At 37.5% G+C, this 25,790-nt stretch overlaps 1 protein-coding gene across 3 annotated transcripts in view; it reads left to right on the top strand.

The window, feature by feature from the left end:
- Positions 1-15,259, top strand: part of PARG (poly(ADP-ribose) glycohydrolase) — a 120,066-nt gene extending 104,807 nt beyond the window's left edge. For all 3 annotated transcript variants that reach the window (XM_045567977.1, XM_045567975.1, XM_045567978.1), the window contains exons 16-18: positions 2,247-2,352; positions 13,753-13,881; positions 14,546-15,259. In XM_045567977.1, coding sequence (XP_045423933.1) covers positions 2,247-2,352; positions 13,753-13,881; positions 14,546-14,700 — 390 coding nt within the window. In that variant the 3' untranslated portion in view covers positions 14,701-15,259. The remainder of the gene's footprint in view (positions 1-2,246; positions 2,353-13,752; positions 13,882-14,545) is intronic.
- Positions 15,260-25,790: the final 10,531 nt, after the last annotated feature.

Below are 25,790 nucleotides of genomic sequence, written 5' to 3'. Positions count from 1 at the left end.
TTTTTCCCCTACTAAGTTGTTTATTAGTACAAATAAATTCCTTTGTCATTGCGGAATATCAGGTCAGGGTATGGCCAGAGTTCAAGCTGACTTGTTTTACTCTCACAGCTCTGATCAATGTCCTCAAGTACTGTGGCTCTGGGTGGGGCAAAAGAAAAGGATTTGCCAATACAGAGCTCTTGAGAATTAGTACCTTTCCCTGTGGTTATGAGAACTTGGCAACTCTTTTGATGTCTCTATCTTTATCTGATCTTTGTTTCTTATCAAAGGAGTGCAATTCCTACTATAAAAGGAAAGGCCCTCTGATTCAAGGCCCTGCCCTAGTCTCCAGCATTGAAGGGGTCCTTCTCCTTCTCCTGGGCAGACCCTCCAAAGGGGACTCAGGGCAACTTACTACTTCTCTTATTAGAAGCATTCTCTTAGAAATGCTTCGTTTTAACAGAATAAAAGAATTTTGTACGTAATCATTATAACCAGTTATTCTTTATACCTAGTTACTGTGTAGTTTTAGATCATTTAATTTTTATCCGATTAACTTTTAAAGTTTTATTTTATATTATTTGATCAAAACAGTGAATGTAGTTTAATTTCAATTTCATCATTTGTTTTTGTTATGGCCATTTTCCAAGATGGATAATTTTTTCAGGAAAATTGGTTAATATTTTATATTAGATTTTTCTTCTAATGATTTAAGTGTTTCATATTCTCCATTGTTAAGTCTTAGCTTCACTAAGCTATTTTTTACTCATTAAAGTTAAGCCAGTTATTTAGAGGTAGTGGTAAGGAAGAGATGAAAACCATTCTGACAGTGTAGAACAGAGACATGAGCCAGGAGGCTGAGAAAGCCTCCTCTTTGTCTAGACATGTTAGAAAAAATTGAAAGGAAAGAAAATGTCAAAGTTATGTTTATTCTGACAGAGGGTTTGTTCTCCCCCTTGTTCATATAATGGCACAATCTTTCAAAAGCCTGCTCAAAAAAATGGAACGCTCTGATTTTTTGACCTGAAAGAGATTTTCAGAAGCTCCATGCATCTGATTATACAGGTAATTTGTGAGCTCCTGTGTAAGCTCTGTACCACAGTGTTGAATAATGATCTGGTACCAACTTATAATTAATATCTGTCAGGATTTACAGCGTAGGAGAGTGTGGAAGGAATAGCCTTGTTAATCCATCCAGTCAGTGTGTAAAATAAATTTTTATACCTTTGTGGAAACTTCAGAGAGCAATTTACTGTATTTCTACGTGTGGGTTTCATAGAAGTGTCTTTCTTTATATCCCTGGTTTTTCTGTGGGAACATTTGTCACAGATCATTCTTTTAATTTTATTTACTATTATATAAAGCAATATTTTAGGCTTTGGTACTTAAGAGAATCCAGGGGAGATTTGCTTTGCTATTATATAATGTTAGACCTCCTAATATAGTCTGATAGTTTCAGAAAACTACAGAAAGGAGGCAGAAAGACAAACTAAGCCAACAAAGAAATGGAAATCAGAAACTCTGGGATGTTAAACTAAAGTCTTCTCATATACAAAATGAGCTGTTCATTTAATTAATATTTAGCCAGCATTGTTGGGGTGTATTGTACTTTGTTAGGCTATCAGCAAATTTCTACATATTGTAGCTTAAAACTGAGCTATGAAACCAGAGAATCTTAGAGCTGAAAAGTATCTTAAAGGTTATTTTATAACCAGACATAGGAATTCCTTTTATAGAGAGTTGCTTGCTCTTTGTTAAGCATTTCTGTGGCAGGAAGCAGATTTAAAAGCTAATCACAGTTATTAATCTAGTCCCAATAAATTAGAGAGAGTGCTGAGGAAGCATAGCAGTGACCCTTTTGCCTGATGAAAAGATAGTAATCAAAAACCTTCAGAGAAAACAGTGTTTTAACAAGTGCCTTTCTTGGTAGTCTGTAATTGGGAACCCATCAATTCTTGAAATATCTCTGATATTTCCATTTCTATTTGTTTGAATCAGAAAAAGAAACTGAGACTTATATTGGTTTAAGGGATTTGATTTGCCTAGCTTCAAAACAAATACTAGAATCTGCCATTTCTTTCTCTCTTCCGTTATATAATCCCAGGCTTTTCTCTCTGTTTTCCCCTCTACTTTAGCCCCTAAGAAAAAAAGGAAAATGCAAGAGAAAGAACATAAGCTTGATAATGGATACTAATCCTAGTACGTCAGTCAGAAATACTGTTAGTGTCTAGTTACTCATGTGTTTTGATAACTCTTTTATCCTGCAGGCTTACTGTGGATTTCTCCGTCCAGGAGTTTCTTCAGAGAATCTTTCTGCAGTGGCCACTGGAAATTGGGGCTGTGGTGCCTTTGGGGGTGATGCTAGATTAAAAGGTGAGTAAGGTGTTGTAGAAAAGGATAATAGCATCCTGACCGGGGAAAAAGTCCTTCAAGCCATATTTCTAATGTTCTGTCATAATAAGAGACCACAAAAATCTAAGAGAAAAAGGAAAAAGAATATTTGACACTATCCTCTTTTTTCCTTTTATGTTTAAAGTAATTCTTATTTTCATTTACTATTTCCCTACAGAGGTCGCTTATCTCTTTGATCTACCAGACACACTATTTATTTGAGTATAGAGAGGTCAGGGGAAAAGAAGAATCTATAATGCCTATGAAGTTTTGAACCAAAGCATCCACTCAAGCACTTTCCTTCATTGGAGTGACTTTGATGGACAGATTTTATGGAACTGGGCATCTCGGATGTTTTGGGTGCTGTTACAGAATACAAAGATGAGTAAGATGTGGTCCCTGCTTTGGGATTCACAGTCCAGCATATGAGAGAGAGACGCAGACACAGCACACAGTAACGAGTGCTTTAGTAAAGGTCCATGGTGCGGTAGGAGAATAGCTTGGGAGAGCTGTGTGAGTGGCACAGAGAAGGAGGCATTTGGGTACCCAAGAAAGATGAACATTTCTTGCGTTTTATTGTTTATGACAAAAAAATTATAAAACCCAATCAGCAAAGCTGTTGGCCGTTTACCAGATTGACATTTACTTTACTTTTTAAAGTATCAGTTATAGAAAATAACGTTATATTATTACTTAAGATGATTGCTGTTCCATTTCATCCCACTGGTCTGACACCAACTGGGTGTACCACAATACAGTTTTGACACTAACTACCTCAAATTAATGCAGATTTCACAGATAAGGACAGAGTCCACAAGACTGCCCCCACTTCTAACTCTTGCCAAAAGTTTCAAGAGGTCCCCAGGCCACTCACATTTTTGACCAACTGGCTACCAATCCAGGAGTTCCCATGACCCCACCTGAGGTTCAATAATTCACCAGAAATACTCACAGAACTCAGAGAAGTCCTGTACATACAATTGCAGTTTTATTACAAAGGATACACATAGAGTGAGGCCTGGGAGGGAATGCAGAGCTTCCACGACCTCTCTGGTGGTGTGTCCTCTGGCACCTCACTCTCCTGATTAATGATTGGCCGCGTGGTTGAACTCAACCGGCAGTCCTTCCTCACTCCAGGAGATCAGGCTATCTGGATTGTCTCATTAACATAACAAATTCCAGGCGTTTTTGAAGCTCTTGCTGAGAGCTTAAGACTAAGACCTGACAGATTTTTTGTTATATCACTGATATCAAAGTAACAATAAAGCAAACATAAAACAGCCAACTGGCCTTGATAGCCAAACTAGATCTAGATAAAATCCATCTCCTTGGGAATAGAACAATTGAATCTGTCATAATGTCAGATTGCATTCTCCCCAACAGTAAAAAGCTTGTTATAATTTTTATAAAAAATGACACTTTCTTTTTGAAAATCCAAAAAATACCATGAAGTGTGTAAAAATTATCAGAATTCACTGTTAACATTTTGGTGGCCATCCTTTTAGACATTTCTGTGTAATGATATGTAGCTATTAATGAGATCACACGATCTATTTTATTCTCTAACCTCTGTTTGAAAATACTACAGTCTCATGCATGGTTTTCAACACTAACAAATATAGGTCTACTCTTAACATGTTGTATATACATATATACCATAATTTGTTTCACAGATTCCCCATTCACAGATAGGTATTTGTTTTCAATTTCTTATAAGCAATACTACCATGTATAATTATATGTTATGTATAATTATCTTCTTAGGGTAAATTCCTAGAAGTAAGATTATTGACTTAAAGGATATGTGTATTTCATATTTCCATACTTGTTGCAAATTGCCCTCTAAAAGGCTGTATGAATTTACACTGTCTTCCCTGTATGAGCAACCTCACCAAGATGGGATGTTGTCAATCTTTTTAATTTCTCTGAGTTTCAGCAATTTTTGTATGTTTATTGGCCATTTGTTTGTTTTATGAGTTGCTTTTTTATGCTTCCTGCTCATTTTTTTTTTATCTCTTTGGGAGTAGTTTTAATTTTTCACTGGCTAAGAGTAACTTTGTATATTAAGAAATAATGATTGCTTAACTGTTAAACAAAAACAGTGCAGACTTTTTTTCAGTTTTTTTCATTTATTTCAGCCTATTTGGCTGTTGCCATAGTGAGTTATTCTTATGTGTTCAGACTTTTGTGGTGTACTTAGAAAAATCTTTCCGGTCCTGTCACCTTATTCTAAAGACTTCCCACCCACATTTTCTACAAATTGAAAAACAAAAACTACATGGTACTTTTTTCCAGTGGTGAAAGTCTATAAAAGAAAGAATTTTTGGTTTTTATATGAAATTCTTTATCTTCCTGAATTTGTTTGAGAAAACCTGTTTTTCACTCTGGGCTTATTGATCTTATGACAGACATGTTTTTTGTTTTTCACTTAAGTAAAATGAATGACTAGATTCGTGTCATCAATCCAGAAACCAGGTCTGCCATAAGCCACGGTCATGTGTGATGGACAACTTGGAACGCTTTATAAATGTGTTCACTTTCACTTCCTTCCCCCCATCCCCAGCTTAAAAGCCTTTCTCTCAGACTGCAGCTTTGCTTGCTGCCGTGACTATCAAGTGTAGTATTCAAAGATTTCCAAATGTAATTCATTCTCTCAATTATTGAGATTTAAACTTTGGAGTAACTCTTTGACATCTCCCTCCCTTTATTAGCTTGAATAATTGTTAAAAAATTAGAAGTGGCTATAATGTCCTTCAGTGGAAAATTGGTTACTAAAATTGTGATTTTTGAAAAAAAAAAATTATACTGCATCTGTGTAATGAAACATTATGCAGCTACTAAAAACCATTACAGAAATATATCTGCTGACATGGAAAGATGTTTTTGGAATATTGCCAGATATGGAGAAATGCATGGTATATTGCATATGACCTGTTTTAAAAATTAAATTATGAATATAAAATACCACACAAATTTCAGGTTCTCTATGGTTATCTGTTCATGTGTTAAGATTAACTATGGTTGTCTCTAAGTGGGTGATATAGATTTTCTTTATTTTCTTTTTAATGTGTATTTTCCCGTTGTGATCATATATTGTTTTTGTAACAAAACCTGTAAAATTTGGATTCAGTCAAAGGGCCACACTCAAGGATCCAGAAGGCCACATGTGGCCCCAAGGCCACAGGTTCTCCACTCCTGTGAGATGGAGGGGTTTGGTGCCTGGCTCCAAGAGCAACCAGTGGCCTCCTACACAGCCCATGCCACCAATGGGGTTCTCTCTGCCCTCCTTCCTAGCTCCCATCTTTTTGAGCACCCTGTGGAGGCCTGTGGGGAAGCACTTTGGAGTGAATGTGAACTCAACTTATTTTGGTGCCCCTAATTATTCTAATGTGCCCCCCTAATTCACACTTGGCTTTTAACATTTTATTAAAGGTTTAGCTGACCTATTCTTACCCATTTGTATGGTGGCCACCTCTTTGTCCTAGTCAAAGGTCAAACAGTTCATGTGTGTCATCTCCATGGAGGTGCTTTGTCACACTTTAGTTGTCTTGCAAACTCAGCTCTCTGGTAGACCCAGGAAAAGTTGTAATTACCATAAGATTACAGTATTTGGCCTTTTGTCATTGTTGGGGTGGAAGCAACTTTTTTTGTAGCTTTCTACATCCCATATCTCAGCAGAGGTTGTTGGGTGGGCTCCTGCCTCAAGTGTACCACCAGGCCCCAAGCACCTGTGAGATTTTTAGGGCATAATTTTAAAAATTTTAAATGGCTGATTTTTTTTTTAAATAGCCTCTTTTATCTCTTATTTCTTATTTGATTACATTGTAATCAATATTTATACTTTGGAGTTTTTTGAACTTCTCTTTGTGACCTAGAGTAGTCAATTATTACACACAGGTTGGCACTTGAAAAGGTGTTTCTGGGTATGGAGCTTACTCTTTGCCTATAAGATTCTATACCTAGTAGATGACACTCTATTTTTCTGATTTGATCTGCTTACTTTTTGAGGGGACTAAGTGATACTTTAAAGTTCTTTATTCTATTGTGTTTTTGTCAATTTCTCCTTGCATTTCCTTAGGTGTTTATTTTTTAGCATTTCCAGAGTATGTTACCTCACTTGCAGAAGATTCTGCAATTGCTAGTTTAAAAAGTATCATGTGCATTTTCTTATATTCTCTTTTTTATCTCCATTCCATACCTTCACTACCCAGGAGTGACTTGCATATAAAATGTGATCAATGAATTTCTGTTTAACAAATTTATTCAACAGCTTTTCATTAATCTTGGACTTTGCTCATTCTTCTATAACCTGCCTATCTGTACCTGGCTAATTCTTTCTGTTCCTATAAGACTCCACTCCAGTGGTAACTACTCCAGAAAGATCGCCTTCACCCTCCATAAAAGTTCTGCATTAGGGTTCTTTCAGTTGAAAGAGCCACTAATGTAGCTTATCCCTTACACCTCCAAGGGGTACAAGGGAGTTGTTTCTTGAAGTGGCTGAGGAAGGCAGGGTAGAGTTGGCCTTGGGGATAAGTAGATCGTAGGATCAGGTGTTCCCTCTGTTCAATGTGTGTGTTGGTTCCTCTCCTGCCTGTTTCTCTCAATATGATCACCTCGTTCTCTTGTTCCCATCAGGTTATCTCTTGATGGCAGGAACCAGGACCAGGCTTAAAGTACTACAGTTGCCAGGTGTGGTGGCTCAGCCTGTAATCCTAGCACTTTGGGAGGCCAAGATGGAAGGATAGTTTGAGGCCAGGAGTTTGAGACCAGCCTGGGCAACAAGTGAGATCCCATCTCCACAAAAAATTAAAAGATTAGCTGGGCATGGTGGCCATATACCTATAATCCTAGCTACTCAAGAGACTGAGGCAGGAGGATCACTTGAGCCCAGGAGTTTGAGGCTCCAGTGAGCTATGAGTGTGCTGCTGTATTCCAGCCTGGGCAATAGAGTGAGACCCTGTTTCAAAAACAAAACAAAACAGAACAAAAAAGCACTGTAATTGAGTGACCCAAGAGCAAAGGAGGACTCCTTAGTTTAAAAGTCCCATGGAAATACTCTAATTAGACCAACCTGGATCACTTTCTCATCCCTTGGACCAAATTATCGTAGCCAGGGAGTCAGTAAATACTAGACACATCCCCTTAATGAGATTAAGAGGATTCCCAGCTGTTTTCATGACATATTTATATTGAGTGAAATGTTTGAGATACAGAAAGTTTTTATAAATTTATTATCTTTCAGACCTTCTGTTCATTTATATCAAACCTAAATAATGTCATTACTAATTATATTTTCAAATCAAAATAGCTAAACTCCAGAAAAACCATTAATCTAGGGAAGGCTGGAATCTGGACAATGCTGGTAAGTCATTTTCTACCATGCTGTGGTTGGCCTGGCCTAGCCCTCCGGGTTCTATGGGAGGTGTGGTTATGGAAGGGGGAAAGGGGTGACTATCAACAGAAAATGAAAGGTAGAAGAATAGAACTATGGGCCAGACCACTTCAATTTATCTACCACAGGTTCTTTGGCACTTTGCTTTCTTCTGCCAGAGTAGATCACATGCTCTCCCAGCCTTGCTTGAGTAAGAATATTCCTTCCTTGACATTCTGTATTGTCTTCTTTTGTGGCCCCAGTGCTTAAAATGGGGTCTTGTATGATAATGTGCATTCTATTCAAAGGTTGTCTGGAGCAATTGACTATTTCTTACAGGTTGAGCATCCCAAATCTAAATTCTGAAATGCTCCAAAATTCAAAACTTTTTGAGCACCAACATGACATTCAAAAGAAATGCTCATTGGAGGATTTCAGATTTTTGAATTTGGGATGCTTAACCAGTACTGCATATATTCCAAAACCTCCCCAAAATTCACAATCAGAAACACTTCTAGTTCCAGGCATTTCAGATAAGGGATACGTAGCCTGTATCAGCATCTCAGAGATGCTGCTGAGTTAATTAAGGTCTGGAAAAAATGGCTTTGGGAATTTTTTAACTGTCTAGGAGTTGCTGGTGATCATCCAGTTTTAAGAATCAGTGTATTTTCTCCTATAATTTACACAGTTATCCTTCCATTTGTAGCCCCATTTTAAAGAATGGGAAACCAAGGTTCATAGATAGGCTAATAAACCTGTCTAAGGAGAGAAAGCTATTAATAGCAAGTACCGGAACCAACATTCAAACTTGGCCCCATCTTCCTCAAAAACCAATATATGTTCATTAGTATTATTGTTATTATTAACAGTTGAGAACATATTGAGTGCATTCTGTGTTCCAGGAATTGTACTAAATACATTCTTTACCTGTGTTAGTACACAACAACCTATTATTAATAGGTAGGTTTTCTTTTTTGTCTTTATAGGTGCATTGACTGAGGCATAGAGAGGTGAGTAATTAGTCTAAAGTCACACAGATAGCAAGTGGCAGTGCCAGGATTCAAACCAGGATTGAAGACATTGTCTGTGGTTTTGATATTTAATCTATATTGGCTGCAAGCTCTGGATCTGGATCTAGATTTGGAAGTTACCATTCTAGAGACAGTGGTTAAATTCTTAAGGAGAGTGTATTTAAAGCAGGTGAGAGGACAAAGATTGAGCCTTTAGTAACATCCATAGTGGGTGTGGGGATGGGGTTGTCAAGATTCAGAACAGTAGCCAGAGGATGAGACCAGTTAGAGCAGTGGTCCCCAACCTTTTTGACACCAGGGACCAGTTTTGTGGAAGACAGTTTCCACGGAGTGGGGGAGGGACTGGCCACCTCAACTCCACCTCAGATTGTCAGGTTGGATTCTCATAGGGAGCACACAACCTGGATCCGTTGCATGTGTAGTTGGCAGTGGGGTTCACGCTCCTATGAGGGTCTAATGCCACCGCTGATCTGATGGAGGATGGGGCTCAGCAGTGATGTGAGCGATGGGGACCGGCTGTGGGTGCTGGTAGGGTTTTGCTTGCTCACCCGCCACTTGCCTCCTGCTGTGTGGCCTGGTCCCTAGGGGTTGCAGATGGGTGCTGGTCCGTGGCCCCGGGATTGGGGATTGCAGAATTAGAGGATAAATGATGGCCTAGAAGAGTGCCGTATGGTGGAAACATGGAGCTAATTGCTTTTGGGGCTGGTGAACTGTGCTTGAGCTTTTCAGGATACCAGGGACATGGGAGCTGACAACAGACCTTGGGTTTCACTAGAAGGATATGAGTAGTATTTTTGAATCTGTACTATTTTAGCCTCTTTGCCAGCATGCATTTAAATAAGGTAAATAAGTGATTTAAGGACAGGCTTCTGGTTGCCATGTAGTAAGGTCTGCTTGGAGTCAAGCAGAATGACTTGGCGTGGCAGCCTGGAAGCAGAGCGGCCGAGGGCATGAGTCCTTGAGTCGGGGTTCCAGTCTCAGCTCTCCCACTGTCTGGCGCTGTGATCTGAGACACATTACTTAACCTTCTGGTGGCTAAATTTCTTTATTTTCAAAATAGAGATACTACTAATAATTACCTTGTGGAGTTTTTGTACAAAATCATAACTTAATGCTTGTAAAGCTCCTAGAGCAATGTCCAACGTGCTGTAAGAGCTCAGTGTTAGCAGTCGTTACCAGTATTACGTACCAATGGCTTCACACCACACCTGTGCTTATGAGTATCCATCATTTTACCCATTTTTTGCTTGGTCCATTTGTTGCAACAGGACACTATGAATTTTTTTTATGTTATCATATTTATTTTATTTTCTTCATAGCTTAACATTGGTGCCAAAAAGAAAATTAAAACCAAGCTCCCTGCAGGTTAGTTTTAGTGATTATTTTGGCACCGAGTTGTGCTTGAAGTTAGAATTGGATGCTTTTATATCATACTTGGAATCAGTCCACACACCATAATAAAGTTGTGATTTATTCTCATCTAACTCTTGATTCAAAAGAGTTCACTTAATTCATCAAGTATAATTCTCTAGATTTGCAAAGAGCTTGAGGATATTGTAGACAGTGAGGTCTGAAGACAGTGCTATTTAAAATGATCTTTTGTCAGTGATTACTGATGTATCTAGGGTCAACATTATCTTTCTGGAAATTTCATTTATGTAGTTACAGTCTAACATCCAATGCAAGGAAAACATAACAGTGATTGTGCAATTCTAAACTCTGAAAGAGTGTTTAAGGATCATCTGATTTGACTCCTTCATGATATAGCTGAGAAAAATGAGGCCAAGAAAGTTAAGTGACTGGCTAAAGTCACAGAACTGGATTGCTAGCAGAAGGCTGAGGACTGAACTTGGCTGCCTCCCAGTCCTGACTAATCTAACTTGCACTTACGGTACAGTGTGCATGCAAACAGAAATGGGTGGAAAATCAAGAAAGTGATATGAATTTTATTTTTCTGTTATTAGGATCCAGCCTCTTTTTGGTAGTTCTGTCAAGCTTTGTTCCAAGAGCCTATGTCCAGTGGCAAAATGGCCTGTGGAGCAGTTTTTCAATAAATTCTATAAGGAGATAAATTTTAAATGTTTTTATTAATATTTCATTTTCACAAATGGCAAATGACCAGTTATCTAGTAGGAAATAGGGCTAAAAGGACTCATCTTTGGTTCTTTGGGTCTCTGTCTTTTTTTAGTAGGAAATACTTAAACCCAAAGTATTCATTCTCACTAAAAGGTAAGAAATGATACTTCTTGGTAGAGAAAGATGATGATTCATTAGTTTCCATTTTTATATGTTGTTTAGGTTAATTAGGAACCTTTTAAAATTGGGTGTACTGAAGCTTTAATGTATGCATAAGTTGGTTGAGCAGTTTTAATTAAAACTTATCTCTATTTTGAAGTTAATTACTTTCAACAATTTGAGATTAATGAGGCATAGTCATGGCACCTCCCATGTTGTGGATACTCAGTAAGTATTTGTTTGGAAATAACATACTTTGATGGTATTTTAGAATCTTGTGTGTATTATGTCATAGATTTTTTCTCAAATCTTGGGAGTACTCAACTATATCAAATTTTACTAGTTCAACTTAAAAGTTTTTTCTCCTTACATAATTTTTTTAACTTTCTATTTAAAATTAACTTCAAATTTATAAAAATAAGAATAATATATTCTGTGTATGTATATGTATTATGTGTAGATGCACACAATTTTTTCTGAATCATTTGAGCATAAGTTAGGTACATTATACAAAATACTTCAATGTGTATTTTCTAAGAAAAAAATCTCTTAGATAAACACATTACAGTTACTAAATTCATACATGTACATTGATATTTTTAATCTACTCTTTCAATTATATTTTCATTTTGTCAGCTGACCTAATAAAGCCCTTTCTAGCTTTTTCCCCTCCAGCATAGGGTCCAGGGTAGGGTCAGGTATAGCATTTAGTTGTCATGTTTTTTAGTCTCCTTTTGAATCTAGAGTATTTCCACAGCCTTTCTTTGTCTTTTATGACATTGACATGTTTGAAGAGTGCAACCTTCTTTGAGTTTGTCTGCTGTTTCCTCATGATGAGGGAGGTTGAGGTTGTATATTCTTGGTCAGAACACTGTCTAGAGGCACTTGATGGCCATATGACACCGTTGGTGATCTTAAATTAGATCACCCAGTCAAGGTGCTGCCCAATTTCTGCACTGCATAGTTACTGAGGTTTTTTTTCTCCCATGTAACTAATAAGCAATCTGTGGGGAGACACTTTGAGACAAAATTTCTGCTGGATTTAGCATCTGTTAATGATTCTTGCCTGATCCAGTGTTTATCATGATGGTTGCAAAGAAAGGATGTTCATGTTCTAGCACTCCCTGCACACTTACCAGTTTAGCCTTTGGGCAAGAGCCCTCCCTCCTCTCCTCTGTTTATGTATTTGGACACTTCTTTACTTTCTGGTATAACAAAATGTCCTGCGCTCATCTTGTACCTTTCTTGTCCAAACCATGGAATCAGGAATTTCCCCAAGGATTCCACTTCCTTTTTGGGGGAATGGTATTAGGGACCAAGATCTAGATGCTAAGTGTGCTCATTGCTACTGTGGTGGTGTCTGCTTTTTCACCATTTTAGCAGACAGACCTAGGAAACACATAAATAAACACACACACACACACACACACACACACACACACACACACACACACACACACACACACACACACACACACACACAGATACATGTATCCTAGTATACCCCAGTGCCTTCCATTTCAGTCCCTACCCACAGAGTTCTTTTATGTCTTCCTCCGTCCCATGTTTGTGTGTCTCTTCTTCCATAGTGAGAACTCCAGCTCCCAACAACATCAACACATTTATTCATTCGTTCAGTCTCTAATATATTTAAAAATAGTTTCAGAGTTGCTTCATCTGTACTACTATGGTAAGCAAACTTAATAAAAAGAGTTGGGAATTTGTTTGCAGTTTTTTCCTTCTGGCCTAAGAGCAGTCAAATACCATGTTCGTAAGTTACTTGGGTTATTTTCTCTTTTTCTTTTTCCTTTGCCTTCAGTGTAATTATATTATTCATTTGAACTAAATTTAGGCTCATTCGTTTTAGTTTGCTTTCAATCATAGGTTCCTGCCCATTCCCATTTTGATTGTCTTAATTTTATTTTTAAATATGTAAAATATTAACATGCTTCCAAAAATCAAAACTATAAAAAGATATTCTCTATAATGTTTTTATTTGAACCCTACCTTCTCTTTTATGAAGTAGAAGATACATAACTAGCAAAGGGGCATTTATTATAACTTTAATGTTCAGTTTTGTTGTTATTTAAAATAAATTATGTCTATTGAGATTGTAAAAGAACTTAATTTTTAGAAATATACTTTAGGCTCAGTGATTTGTAACTTTGATTCCCAGACACAGTGGCTCTCAATTGTTTTCCCATTCCAACACACCAAAGAGTTATCATCCAGCATCTTCGGTAACATCAGCTCCATGCTTCAGTGACCAGGTAGAGATGGGGATGCAGGCGGGGTTGCTTACTGTGGGGTCAAGGAGAGCAGTAGAACCTCCCAAATGTGCCTGCGATACAAAAGATGAGTGACCACATAATAACACAAAATGATCAAGCAAGCAAACACAAAAATTTTATTTTCAGATTACTATAAGCAAATATAAATACCACCTGGGTGCCTTGGTTTGCTGCTCCAAGTGCACCTTCCTTTCTTTGTGGTCCAGAAAAGGTACCTGTATGGGAATTCTGTAGTTTAATGATATTCTCAGCAGCATGTCTGAAAAATCATACAACTAGATGATTTATGCCCATTTTGTATTCACCATTTCTAATAACATGTACATTGGGTCTATAAATCATAAATCTCGGATGAAGCCATGGCATACCAGCCGTAACTTAGCTGGTTGAAGGAGCTAAAGGTAGCTTGATGGGAAGTGTCATAATATAGCTGTGTCTTTTCTCTTTGCTACAGCCTTAATACAGATACTGGCAGCTGCTGCAGCTGAGCGAGATGTGGTTTATTTCACCTTTGGGGACTCAGAATTGATGAGAGACATTTACAGCATGCACACTTTCCTTACTGAAAGGAAACTTACTGTTGGTAAGTAGGAGGTAGTCTTGACACTTAGTATCTAGATGGATTGTACACTATCCAGTGGGAACATTTGCTAAATCTGGATGAATCACAGTGGGTAAGAAAAACCGAAAGGGTGACTGTGAAGGGGGAAGGCAAAGCTCTTAGAAGGGCAGCATTTGCAGTCTTTTTTTTTTTTTCTGGCAATTTTACCTGTGATCTTGAATGACCATATCAACTTATTAAAATAAGGCCAGGAATCTGGAGTTAGTGTCCATTTTTACTTTTGTGTATATAAAAAACAAAAAGGAGAAAGATGAAGGAGGGAGGGTAAGTTCAGACCTAAGAAGCCTCACTCTGTTGTATCTATCAGACATGCCAGTGTGTTTGCCACCTTGGGAACTGAGGTGTATAACTGGGATTGCCATGAACTCCTAAGACGATACATGGATAATGGACCATATGTAGCCTGTTGTAATCATGACCTAATACATAGTTTCTTTAAAGAATTTTTAACATTTTTAGGTTTATGTTGGGAAAGGCTTTCAGGCATATGAAATTCATGCTATATTTTCAAAAGCCAAATCTAAGCATATGCTATTTAGATTAAGACAAAACTGGAATGTTCTTTTGAAGGTTTTTCCATTTATATACCTTAATGTGCAAACTGGTCTCGTCTTTTCCTTTCCAGGAGAAGTGTATAAGCTGTTGCTGCGATACTACAATGAAGAATGCAAAAACTGTTCCACCCCTGGACCAGACGTCAAGCTTTATCCATTCATATACCATGCTGTTGAGTCCTGTGCAGAAACCACTGACCAGCCAGGGCAAAGGACAGGGACCTGAGGATCCAAGTAAAGAGACCCTCCTCCCACCTCTCACCAGAGACATTCTGTTTGAATTGTCAGGTGTATATATGAACTGACTTAAGTTAATATAAATGTGTATATAATTCACATTTGTAGTCAAAACAAAGATGCAGTCCTTTCCACACATATGTGATTGTCAGTTTTTACCTCTAAGCTTCTTCCATCTTGATTTACACAAGCTTAGATATGTTTTGTTTCCATTTTCTTCTTTTTCAGTCTTCATTCATTGATATTTCTTTCTTTTGCCTGTAGATTTCTTATGAAATCCCGTGAAAGACTGTGCTCAATCTGTCAGGTCTTGGTCTCTTTCTTCCTGCCTGTATATTGTACAAATTACTTCTGCAGCTAGCAGATGTCAGTGATGCCAGAGAAGTAGAAATCCAGGGATCCCTATAACTGGGTTTGCAAAAAGTCTGCCTGTGAGCCTTTTGCTTCAATTCTTGTTATGCTTGCATTGTTTGAGTTTTTGGATTTTGAAAATTAAGAATTGGACTTTTTTCATATTTGTTATATAATGCAAACCTCTGAGTTAAAAATTTTTATTTAAAACAATAATTTCCAGAAATAGTTTTTTTGTTTTTTTTTTCCCAAGAGTCAAGGTCTTGCTATGTTGTCCAGGCTGGTCTTGAACTCCTGGCCTCAAGCGATCCTCCCATCTCGGCCTCCCAAGTAGCTGGGATTACAGACATGAGCTGTGGCACTCAGCCAGAAATTATTCTCTTGCAATATCACCTGTATCTGTCATGGTTTGTCTGTCCTTTTTCCTCTGATCAATTTTTATTGATAGTGTTTTTGGAAACTGACCAAGATGAGAGGAAATGTGGAATAAAAGAGGGTTTTCCCAATATGGTATAAAGAAAACAGACTCAAGAGAGCTGAAGGATTTTTTTTGTTTCTTAAAATTTTTTTTTCTTTTTAATTTAGGATTAATGTTTGTTCTGTGGTGCTTGAGGCATATTCATATAACCAAAGTTTGGGAACTGGGAACTTCCTGCTAATGTGTACATATTGAAGTTTCTCTGGTATCCAAAGGTTATATAGTTAATAAATTTTCATTAATAAATCATTTGCCAGAAACTCCCATATCATCTATATTTTATATATGTATATCTAACATATGTTCTTTAAATGTGTCTATGTGCTAGCACATCCAATCTAAATAAAATTGTACTGGTAGAAAATGATTAGGTTTAGGCATTATCAGGGTTCTATTTAAAGTTCTTTATTCACAGTTGTGTCCATTTTTAAAACTGGCAACAAACAAAAGTAATAATGTCTTTCAGAGGTTAAAGTGAAAGCCAGGGCCAATCCTGTGTTAATTGAGAGTAGACTATAATCACAAAAGCACATATTCAGATTTCCAAAATAATCCTAAACCACACTATTACCATTCTGGTTTGCAGTCAGCTGTCAGGAATAGCTAATGGAGGTCAAATCCCACTAATGAGGAGTGGATGGTCTCAACCTCTGTTATCGGTATTGGCAGGAAAAAAAGTTTTAAATTGCATCCCATTCTGAGCAGCATGATGAAATCTCACACCGTTTGCCCAGGATGTGACTCATCCCTTCGTCCAGTGTGGGCGCTGTATACACTGCCCACCCTTTGATCACTTAGTAGCCTTCTGGGTAATCAGATTGACTGGTATCATACTGCTTGTATGCAAGTAATCCTTATTTGACTTAATACTGGCCCCAAAGTGCAAGAGTAGTGTTGGATATCACTACTCTTTGGATATGCCGAAGAGAAGCCTTAAAGTGCTTCTTTTCAGTGAAAAGGTAAAAGTTCTTGACTTAATAAGTAAAGAAAAAAAAAGAAAAACACATGCTGAGATTGCTGAGACCTGCAGTAAGAATGAATGTTTTATCCATGAAATTGTGAAGAAGGAAAAAAGAAATTCATGCTAGTTTTGCTGTTGTACCTCAAAGTGCAAAAGTTATAGCCACACTGCATGGTAAGTGCTTCGTTAAGATGGAAAGGGCATTAAATTTGTGGATGGAAGACAAGAACCAAAAATGTGTCCCGATTGGCAGGAGTTGGGTTTGGAACTATCTGAGGGGTCTTGGAGCCTATCTGCCACAGATAAAAGGGGCCTGCTATGGTGCCATCTCAACCTCCCGGAGGTCATTACGAAAGGGGACCTGCAGGGAACCTGACAGAGCAAAGGCCCTGATGTCCTTCTCCACCAAGTTGCTGGCATAGTTTATTCTTCATCACAAGTGACTAGTCATCAGTGGGGTACATTCAGTTCTCTTTGGGAGAATTATCTCCACTCTTGCTGGTTCAAATGACTTGTAGGGCAGGCATACCGAAACCAGTATTTAAAAAGGAGATTGAAAAAGATATGTAACCAAGCTCCGTGATTGCTAGGCAAGGTACTTCTCTCTAATATATATTGCTTTGGAAACCAAATATTTACTAAACTGCCCTACTTCAAAAATATATTGGAGCAAAAAATTAATTGGATTACATTCTTGAAAAACCTCCTCAACAGGAAGAGAGGCAGCTACATAGATTTTCACCTGTTTTCTTTTCCAACCCAGGTGGCTGCATGTTCATGGTTTTGGGGTTTTTTTGTTTTTATTTTGTTGATGCAAGGAAGACCTGAATCTGGTGTATCTGCTACAGAGATAAGTTAAGATTTAGAGGGTCTGTATTTCCTTCCCTCAAGCCTGTGGATACCACCCCAACCCTTTGTCTGGAAGGAAGGGCAAGTCCAGTCATTCCTGGAATGTGAGCTCAGAGTAGGAATCCTGTCCTTTTTAAGAGGAAGGGCGTCTCAGTGTGCTACTTACTGGAACAAACTGCTAACATCTACTGGTGTACTGCTGTTCTCTGTCCCAGTAGCAGGTGCCCTTAGTCCCTGCTCCCTGGATCCCACGTGGATTTACTGAGCCCTCAGATGGAAGATTTCCCAAACAAGACAACCAAAATGATGTATGTCTAATAACTGATTTTATTTCTCCTGATTTTATTTTAAGTGTAGGGTTGACTTCTCATGATTTTTGAACTTGAGGATAAGGAAAGGTCTGTGCTAATGTTTATGTGATTTTTGTAGGAAGAAAATAAAATTCTTATCCCCTTGTCACCACTTTTCTCTCAGATAATTATGCCACTTTTCATTTGAGATTTCGTATACATGCTTTCATATAAAACATTTAGAGGGTGTATTAGAGACTCAGTGAAAGTTTTTGCACGTAGATTTGTCAAACCATGGTAACATTAGGCATGCAGAAATGGTCATTGGCATGAGGAACTTTCCAAAGGTAAAGAGCATTCCGGGTATGTGGGGTTGTCTTCCTTGCCAGGTTCCTGAGGTCATGTTCTTTCCTGGTGTTTGCTCCTTTTTCCAAATTTCCATCTTCCCTCAAGAGAGCTCAAATCCCACACATCCCAGGGAAGGTGTCCTGAAGGTTCTGAGGACCATGTCCTTCCACCAGTCACATATTCATAGACACTGTGAGTGCCTTCTCTGGGTCAGTCACTGAACTCTCTAAGGGGAGGCAAAGATGAATAATGTGAGCCTGTACTCAGCTCTAAACTGAAACACAGAACAAAGTTAAGTGGTCTAAAACCCTCAATTAGCATTTTCTTTCCCCTGTTCTGTTCCAGTTCCACTTAGAGAAACCAGTTGAGTTTCTATGCTATCAGTTTGGAAATTTGAATAGAATCCTGTGCTGTGTCACTTCACCACAGTGTTGAACTCCCTTACACAAATTCCCCTGTGGAGAGTTTCGTAAACAAATGTCCTAGCTCATAACATGATGTAAGATGGGCTGGCTCAGTGCCCTGTCTTGATTCATATAGGAGCTTAGAACCAGTGCCTGCAACTCCAATTCCACTGAGGCCTGGACTCCAGGAAAGTGGCACTGGAGATTAAAAAATTATTTCCTAGTGGAAATGTTACATTTCCCTGTAGTGAGTCCATATAAGCAGGGTAAAAGATCAAGTTTCTTTTATTGTAGCTGTAATTATATCACCTCAGTCTGAACAGTACGCATTTAATTGTTCAAAGACAAAATAAGTTTAAATGAATTTTCTTAGTATGAAAGTATTTCAAGATATGAAGACTTTGGGAATAAAATAGTACAAGGGGGATCCTTGGTGGTAAAAAGTTGGAGACCATGGTGTTGGAATGCTGGGTTTTCTATTAAGGTTTATAATAGTAACTTACAAACTTGAACATAAAGTTTCAGTATTGGAGAAGAAGCATATTAACTGTAGAATTGATAATAGATTCAAAATATACCCCGATCTGCCCTGAACATGTATGAAGACATCTTCACCATAATCTAGACCTCACATTATTTCAGAGTATTCATTTATTCCACAGATAGCAATGGACATTTTTTCACCTTGTATAGCATCTCTAACATCAAAATGCTTCTATAAATTGTCACAATTTTCAGAAATTTTTCTTAATGGTATATAAAATTAAGGTATATTTTACAATCTGTGGCATCTTATAGTTGAGGAAGCATGGTAATGTGAGTGACTACATGCTGTTACTTTTGAGCTCTAGAACTATAATTGTGACCAAGGTAGACTGGGTCCCTGTTATCAAATTTATACTCCAGCAAGGAACACAGACAATGTGGATAAAGTCATGATTATTGTAAGATCCTGTAATAGATGGGGTAGTCAGGACTTTTTTTGTTTGTTTTCTTTTTAAGGAGAATTTCAGACATACACAAAAATAAGATAGGGTAATGAAGCTCCATATAATCTTCAATTATCAGTTCATGGCTACTCTCACTTCTGTTATATCCCTACCCATTATCCACCCCAAACTATTATGGAGTTCATCCCAGACATTACGTTTCATCTGTGAATCAGTATGTCTCAAAATGACTAAAATATCATCACACTCGTCAAAATAATAGGGAAAGGACTTAGATTCCAAAGGTGCAGTAGACATGCTTTTCCCTATTCTTCCTGCTAAGTTCAGCTAAAAACCCTGGAAATTATATACAAAACAAACATTAAAAGACTCTCAAAGGTGGAAAAAAGAAGGCAGTGACAAGGGAATTCAAGGAATGACCGTGGTGAGGGCCCTGGATTTCCTTATTGCCTCACATATCCCCTATTGGAGAACTGATTAGCAGAGAAGCCCACAGCCTGGGAATGCTGCACACAGGCAAAGAAAGGCTCCAAAAAAGCCTGCTGTCTATTGCCAAAGGACCAGGAAAGGAGCAACCTAGCAAGACAAAACTTTTGTGCAATAACTGCTCTATTCCAGCCAAACACCACATAAAAAAACTGAGACCCTACCAGCAAAGACTGAGTGTAGAGCTTAAGACTTACACCCTCTCCAGGTTGTGAAGGGTGTCACAACCCTCCCCCTGCACCGCCCAGCCAGGTGGTAGAGAGATTCTTCACCCAACCCACTGTGACTGTAGAACACGTGGGAACGCTGCACTTCTACCTCCACCTGAGGAGCAGTCTTCCCTTCCCCATTAGGTGGTGTCAGAGGAAGCCTAGCGGAGAGTCAGGACTTTTCACCACCACTCAGCAGAACTGAGGCCACTCACTCCCCTTCATTCCCCCATCCTGCAGTGTGGGTGGAAGGTACATGAGGAGGAGTAAGAAGGTGTTCCTTCCTCCCTTTCCAGCCAGTTACACCAGCATAGCCTATGGCAGACACTGAACTCCAGATGCTGCCTAGCAGTTACGAGGAGCCCTTCTGGGATGTCAGCAGCAAAGGCAGAGAAGAACCTGGCTGTAATGAGGCAGTGTCTCCTTACCCCTTACCCCCCAAAAAACCCCAGAGAAATGTCAGAGAAGGCCTGCAAAAGCAAAATTTAAATAAGATACGGAGTCTCATCTAAAATGCTCAAGGTTTAATCGAAAATCACGTCACACAAAGAACCAGGAAGATCTCAACTTGAATAACAAAAGACAACAGACAAGCAACGTTGAGATGACATATACTAGAATCATCTGATAAGGATTTTAAATCAGGCTTCATAAAAAGGCTTCACTGATTAATTATGAACCTACTTGAGGTAAGTGAAAAAGAAAGTCTCACTAAGGAGCTAGAAAGTCTCAACAGAAGATATAAGTAAGGACCAAATGGAAATTTTGGAACTGAAATCTTAAAAATCAACAGATAGGCTCAACAAGAGCATAGGGAGGTAGTGTGATGTTAACATTGGCAAAAACTAAACAAGTAGACCAATGAACAGAATAGAAAACGCAGGCCCATATAAATACAGTCAGCTCATTCTTGACAAAGGAGGAAAGGCCATACAACGGAGCAAAGATAGTCTTAAACTAATGGTGCTAGAACAACTGGATATTGTTCTGGATATATCTACTTGTTTTAAAAAAAATCAATCTAGATATAGAGCTTACACTTTTCACAAAATCAACTCAAAATGGACCATAGACCTAAATGTACAATGCAATACTATAAAACTCCTAGAAGATAACATAGGAGAAAAGTCTAGATGACTGTGGTGATGACTTTTTAGATATAACACCAAAGGCACAATCCATGAAAGAAATAACTGGTAAGCTTGACTTAATTAAAATTAAAAACTTCTGTTCTGTGAAAGACATTATTAAGGGAGTGAAAAGAGAAGTCATAGACTGGAGAAAATATTTGCAAAAGACACATCTGAAAAGGACTGTTATCCAAAATACACAAAAAACTCTTACAACTTAGCCGTAAGAAAAGGAATAGCACAATTTAAAAATGAGCAAAAGAATACTCATCTCACCAAAGATGATACACAAATCATAAGTAAACATATGGAAAGATGCTCAACATCATGTTATTAGGAAATTGTAAATTAAAACAATGAGATGCTATTACACACCTATTAGAATGGCCGAAATACAAAACACTGAAACACCAAATGCTGGCAAGGGTGTGGAGCAACAAGAACTCTCATTCATTGCTGGTGGGAATGCAAAATGATACAGCTTCTTTGACATATAGTTTGACAGTTTCTTACAAAACGAAACATACTCTTACCATACAATCCAGCACTCACACACTCCTTAGTATTTATCCAAATGAATTGAAAACTTATGTTCACACAAAAACCTGTACACAGATGTTTATAGCAACTTTATTCATCATTGTCAAGATTTCTAAGCAACTAAGATGTTCTTCAGTAGGTGAATGGATAAACTATGATACAACAACAACAACAACAACAAAAAGTATGATACAACATAGTTTATCATTAAACAGTACTAAAATAAATGAGTTATCAAGCCATAAAAAGACATGGAGGAAACTCAAATGAATATAACTAAGTGAAGAAGCCAATCAGAAAAGGCTACATGCTGTATGATTCCAACTATACAACATTGTGGAAGAGAAAAAAATTATGGAGATAGTAAACATATCAGTGATTGCCAGTGGTTAGAGAGGAGGGAGGGATGAAATAGGTGGAGCACAGAGCATTTTTAGGGCAGTGAGACTATCCTGTATGATAATACAGTGGTGCACACAGTCATTATATATTTATAAAAACCCATACAATGTACATCACCAAGAGTGACCCCTAATGTAGACTATGGACTCTGGGTGATGAGTTGTCAATGTAGGTACATCGATTGTACCAATGTGCCACTATGGTTCAGGATATCAATAGCAGGGGAGATTGTGTATGCGTGGGAAAGAGATACACAGGAACTCTCTGTAATTTCTGCTTAATTTTGCTGTGAACCTAAAACTACTCTAAAATATGAAGTTCATTAATTTTAAAAGTGGCAAACTGAAGCCCTAATACATCAATAGTTACATTAACTATGAAGCCATTAAATATAAAAGACAGATTGGCAGAGTTTTTAAAAACAGATGCAATAATATGAACTATATGCTGTCTGTAAGGAACTCACTTCAAATATAATACTATAGGTAGATTAAAAGTAAATGGATGGGCTGGGCATGGTAGCTCATGCCTGTAATTTCAACATTTGGGAGGCTGAGGTGGGAGGATCACCTGAGGCCAGAGGATCACCTGGGGCCAGAGGGTCACCTGAGGCCAGGAGTTTGAGGCTGCAGTGAGCTGTGATCATGGCACTTCACTCCAGCCTGGGGGACAGAGCAAGACCGTGTCTCGAATGAATGAATTAATTAATAAAAAAGAGAAAGTGTTTCATATAATACATGAGTGGATTAATAAAATGTGGTATATGTATACCATGGAGGAGTACTAAGCTATAAGAAACAATGGTGATATAGCACCTCTTATATTTTCCTGGACAGAGCTGGAACCCATTCTACTAAGCGAAGTATCCCAAGAATGGAAAAATAAGCACCACATGTACTCACCATCAAATTGGTTTCACTGATCATCACCTAAGAGCACATTTAGGAATAACATTGATCGGGTGTTGGACAGATGTGGGGGGGGAGGGGATGGGTGTATATATACATAATGAGTGTGATGCGCACTGTCTAGCGGATGGACACGTTTGAAGCTCTGACTCGGGGGTGGGGGAGCAAGGGCAATATACGTAACCTAAACCTTTGTACCCCCACAATATGCTGAAATAAGAATAAAATAAATAAATAAATAAAAGAGAAAGTGAATGGATGGAATAAATGATATACCTTACAAACAATCAAGAGGAAGTAGGAGTGGCTATATTAATATCAAATAAAGTAGACTTTAGAGCAAAAGACGTTATCAGGGACAGAGATGTTACATGGTAAAAGGATCAGGCAGCAATCCTAAATGTTTGTACACAAAACAACAGGGCTATAAAATGTGTGAAGCAAAACCTGATAGAAATGAAAGATGAAATAGACATCTACAATTGTAATTGGTGATTTCAACACCCCTCACTCAACAATTGATAGAAAAACTTCACAGAAAATCAATAAGGATACAGAAGAACTTAACAACACCATGAATCAGCAGGGTCTAAATGACATGCATAAAACACTTTATCCAAAACCAGCGGAATGCACATCCTTTTCAAGTGTCAATGCAATACACGCAAACATAGACCACAACCTGGGCCATGAAACAACCCTCAACAATTTTTAAAAATTGAAATCATATAAAATGTGTTCTCTGGGCACAGTAGATCAACTGGAAATTACTAACAGAAAGATGAAAGAAAAGTCTCCAAACAGTTGGAAATTAAACAACATGCTTCTAAATGATACACGGGTTAAAGAGGAAGTCTCAAGGAAAATTTTTAAAACATACGTTGAACTGAATGAAAATGAAAATATATCAAAATTTGTGGGATGCTGTTAAAGCAGTGCTGAAAGGGAAATTTATAGCAATAAATGCATACATTAAAAAAGAAGTAAAATATCAAATCAATAATCTAAGCTCACACCTGAAGAAACTAGGAAAAAAAGCAAAATAAACTGAAAGTAATCAGAATGCTAAATAAAATAAATAGCAAGAATCAATGAAAATGATACACAAAATCAATAGAGAGACTCAATGAAACAAAAAGCTGGTTCTTTGAAAAGATCAGTAAAATCTAAAACCTCTCACAGACTGAAAAGAAAAAGGTAGAGAAGACTCAAATTAATAGTATCAGGAATAAAACAAGGGATTTACAGACTCTCCGGACATCAAAAAGATAATGATGGAATACTCCAAACAACTCTACATATACATTTTACAACTTAGATGAAATGGACCAAAAACTCAAAAAATGAAAACTATTGTAACTGATTCAATATGAAATTTATAATTTGAATAGTCATATAGTTATTAAGGAAATTGAATTTGTAATTTTACAACATACAATAAGCAATCTTTAGGCCCAGTTTGTTTCACAGAATTTTACCAAATATTAAAGAATGACACCATGTCTACATAATCTCTTTCAGAAAATAGAAGAGGAGGGAAATCTTCCCAATTTGTTTTATCACATTGATCCCAAAACCAGACAAAGTAAACAAAACTATAGACCAATATCATTTATGAATATGGATGCAAAAATCCTTAAAAATATATTAGCAAATAGAATTCAGCAATAGAGTGGGATTTTTTTCCAGGTGTGCAAGGTTGGTTCAATATTTGAAAATCAGTTAATATAACCTGTCACACCAACAGGCTAAAAAAGAAAAGTCATATGCTCAATTGATAGATGCAAAACAAATCTGACAAAATTCAAGATCTATTCATGATAAAAACTCTCAGCAATCTAGGAATAAGGGGGAAGTCCCTAAAATTGATTTTTCACAAAAAGCTATTTTAAAAACCTGCAGCTAACATCATACTTAATGTTGAAGAACTAGATTTCTTACATTTAAGATCAAGGACAAAGCAAGGATGTCCCCTCTTACCACTACTATTCCACATCATACCAGAAATCCTAGCTAAGGCAGTAAGACAATAAAAGGAAATAAAAGTTATACCTATTGGGAAGGAAGCAATAAAACTGGTTTTGTTCTCAAAGACATGATTATATAGAAATCCAAAGAAATGACAAAACAATTAATAATAAGCTATTATAGTAAGGTTGCAGATTACAAGGTTAGTACAAAAGTCAATTGCTTTGTTATATGCTGGCAATGAACAATTGGAATTTGAAATTGAAAACAATACCATTCGCATTAGCACCAAAACACTGAAATATTTATGTATAAAGCTCACAAAATATGTACAATATTTATATGAACACTACAAAACTCTGGTGAAATAAATAAAAAATATCTAAATAAATGAAGAGATATTCCATGTTCATGAATCAGATGACTCAGTATTGTTATGATGGCCCAACTTGATCTATAGATTCAACATAATCCCAATCAAAATCCACCAAGTTATTTTTTGATATTAAGAAAGCGATTCTAAAGTTTATATGGGACAGCAAAAGACCCAGAACAGCCAACACCATACTGAAGAACAACATCAGCAGACTGATATTATCTGACTTCAAGTCTTACTGTAAAGCCGCAGGAATCAAGACAGCGTGGGACTGGTGGAAGAATACAAATCACCACACCAGAACCCAGAGCCCAGAGAAAGACCCACACAAATGTACTCACGAATCCTTGTCAAAGGAGCAAGAGCAATTTTATGTAGAAATGATATCTTTTTAACCAAAGTCCAAACTAGACATCCACATGCCTAAAT

Source organism: Lemur catta, chromosome 14, assembly GCF_020740605.2.
Source record: "Lemur catta isolate mLemCat1 chromosome 14, mLemCat1.pri, whole genome shotgun sequence".
NCBI classification, from domain to species: Eukaryota; Metazoa; Chordata; class Mammalia; order Primates; family Lemuridae; genus Lemur; species Lemur catta.
This window is presented reverse-complemented; position numbering and strand designations above follow the sequence as displayed.